Source organism: Cyprinodon variegatus, unplaced genomic scaffold, assembly GCF_000732505.1.
Source record: "Cyprinodon variegatus isolate N-32 unplaced genomic scaffold, C_variegatus-1.0 Scaffold1007, whole genome shotgun sequence".
NCBI classification, from domain to species: domain Eukaryota; kingdom Metazoa; phylum Chordata; class Actinopteri; order Cyprinodontiformes; family Cyprinodontidae; genus Cyprinodon; species Cyprinodon variegatus.
Genome location: NW_015151460.1, coordinates 194,514 through 197,333, shown reverse-complemented (window position 1 = coordinate 197,333; position 2,820 = coordinate 194,514). Strand labels below are relative to the sequence as shown.

The 2,820-nt window shown below is 43.1% G+C and overlaps 1 protein-coding gene across 1 annotated transcript in view; it reads right to left on the bottom strand.

The window, feature by feature from the left end:
* The window catches only part of LOC107100771 (filamin-C-like), a 66,186-nt gene that overhangs the window by 47,953 nt on the left and 15,413 nt on the right, over positions 1-2,820 (bottom strand). Inside the window, exons 2-5 of the mRNA XM_015399404.1 lie at positions 2,791-2,817; positions 1,201-1,351; positions 452-570; positions 285-362 (exon numbers count right to left, since the gene is read on the bottom strand). Coding sequence (XP_015254890.1) covers positions 285-362; positions 452-570; positions 1,201-1,351; positions 2,791-2,817 — 375 coding nt within the window. The remainder of the gene's footprint in view (positions 1-284; positions 363-451; positions 571-1,200; positions 1,352-2,790; positions 2,818-2,820) is intronic.

The window sequence follows — 2,820 nt, the reverse complement described above, 5'->3', positions numbered from 1 at the left end:
TGAGGTAAATGTAAAAAAAACGGTGTTCCCCATTAAGCCTTCCCATCATGCCAGGTGCACATATTGTTTTTAGGCTAAAGGACTACGTCAACACTATGAGGACGAATGCTTGACTGATTGTATTTTACCTTGAATACATGTTTTTTGTGTTTCGTTTGTACTAACTGTATGTGACTCTGCTCTTTTAACCACAAAATCTCATCTTTGTAAATTGTATTTAATTTCATTTTATTTCATAAATGAGATATTACCTCTCTGTAGGGTACAATATGAACTTCTTTTACCTTATGAAGACCCTCCACCTTGGGCAGGTACACCACAGAATAGGTTCGGTTCTTGTCATTGTTGGGGATCACTCGGGCCTGACAGAACCAAAGCCAAAAAAGCATGAATTCCAACATAGGATCACTTCTACTTCAGTAAAAAATTCTGACTGTGAGGCTTTTCTAACTTCTTCTGTGTGTCCCTCCGGATCCTCCACATAAACCAGGACCTCCCCCATTCCAGCCTCCACCGTCTCCACCAGGAACTCTGCAGGTTTCAGAACTGTGTTGCCTCGTGCTTCAATACCTGACAGGAAAACAACAAAACACATATGAGACACGGTTTTGGTATAAATCTTACACAACTTACTCCCACAAAATGCGTACTGCTAAGTCTGAACAACCTTGTGGGTGCTGGGAATGAACATAATGCATCATTACTGACCTTCAGAACCAAACCAGGTGAGACAGTGTTTGGGTTCAATGCAAGCTGACTCAAATCCTGAGATGTTCAGAAACAGTTGGCTTCTTCAAACAAAGACTGAAACCGTTCGGACCAAATAATCTGACTGATGAGCATCTGTTTAATCACTGATTGATGATTCCAGGTGATTAAAGTCTGTTCTTAGGAAACCTTTTGAAGTTGTCGACATAATAAGCTCTCAATTTAAGCAAAGCTGAGATGTTCCTGTTCATTTAAAGTTCTGATTCTTATATCTATGGTGCTTTATGAACAATCATGCCTCAGTTTTCTACTAGGATCATGGATGGCATCAACATAGAGAATTTTATTTTGGACCAAACGTTTTTACTGAAGTATTTTTCTGAGTGTTTGCTAAAATATTTCATCATGAAGAGAAAAACATCCACAAGCTGGTTTGATTTTAAACTTTAACTCAAAGTTAAATTTCCCGTCAGTTCTGGTAGGTTTCCATACCTGGACCATAAGCTTTAGCCCTCTTTGGATGCAGTGTCTTTGCTCTTAGCGGCGCTCCGGGCTTCAGCTTGGCTTTAGGGAACTGGGACAGGTAAGTCATGACAGAGTGCTCGTCCACGTTTGGGTCAACGATCTCCTCTGGAGCAATCACCTGAAGAAGAAGAAAACATGGACAGCATTTCAGGTTTGACAACGCAGAGGTGTGACCGAGCGATGGCACAGACTGGAGGAGATCCTGAGCTGTTAAAGTCTGTGAATGGTTGTGACTCCATCCTGAAGAGAATTATCAGCTGTGCTGCTGCCATCAACCTCTCCTTAGTTTATAGATGTTTGAGCTCAGCCTGTTTTTTAATGTACTCCTGTTTCTCTGACTGTGACCAACTGGATGTGCTCTTTTCATCCTCTGACATGGGAGTTGGCTCGGAGCTCGTCTGCCTGGCTGTGTCTTTCCTTGACGGGGTCGCTTGTGGAGCTTGTTGACAAGTTCATTTTGTATCTCTGCTTCTGTCTCCTTGAACCCCAGTCGGCCTCAGCAGATGGCCGCTCGCACCGAGCCTGGTTCTGCTTGAGGTGTCTTCCTGTTAAAAGGGAGTTTTTCCTCTCCACTGTCGCTACAAGCATGCTTAAGGCTGATTTATACTCAGAAACCGGGTCATGTGCGTGTGTTTTGCAGTTAACGCTAATGTGCCCCCTTTTGTTGCACCTCTCCAAAATAGTAGGTGACTGCAGACAGGAGGCCTCTGATTGGTCAAATCTACATCCGCTCTACACTATGTGTATTTCCTGTTTGGTACCTGACCAGCTTGTTTTGTTTATATGACTGCCATTGTGGAAAACGAATCGTGAAGATGGTCCAGCTAGAAGAACGAGGTGCGCGAGAACGCTGGGACCCTTTTTCTACCTGGATCCCTGCTTTTTTCACTCTCATGTCCCTCCATTGTCGCACAAATTTGCCCCCACTTCCTCACTGCCTTGGCCGTATCTAGACCCACAGGTAGATTGTTATTGTCCCTCTTGCGTTGTGGTGTGGAATAACATAGCGTTGAACCACACTTCAAAATAGGGCATAAATCAAAAATATCTGCAACAAGCTCACTGCGACTGGAGGATATCCAGCCCTTTAATATGAGGGATTGCCTACGAGTCAATGAGTGCAATCAACTGGTTTTCCTTAGATAGAAAACTTTGAATCAATGTGACTGGATTATCTGGTGAACTGTAAAGTGCCTTGAGATGACGTGTGTTGTGAATTGGCACTATAGAAATACACTGAATTGAATTAAAGTGAAGAACATCTACCAGCTGCACAGATAAACCCAACTATGCTGAAGATCAACAGGAGGGAAGTCAAATAGAACCACAAAGTCTTTCCCCTAGAACTATAGAAGAACCAGCTCCTGGTTGCAGAGCATGTTCACTAACAGTAAGGGTTAAGGTTTGGGTCAAAAGGTTTGGTATTTATTCTACGATGCTCATAAACATCCTGACTCACATTACCTCTGCTCTTTTATTTTAGAACAAAAATTATTTTCACTTTAATGGCTGAAATAAATGCTGCAGCCGGAACTTTAAGGGGCTCAGCAGCGGTACCTGTGGGACTCCCAGCCAGTCGTCTGCCTG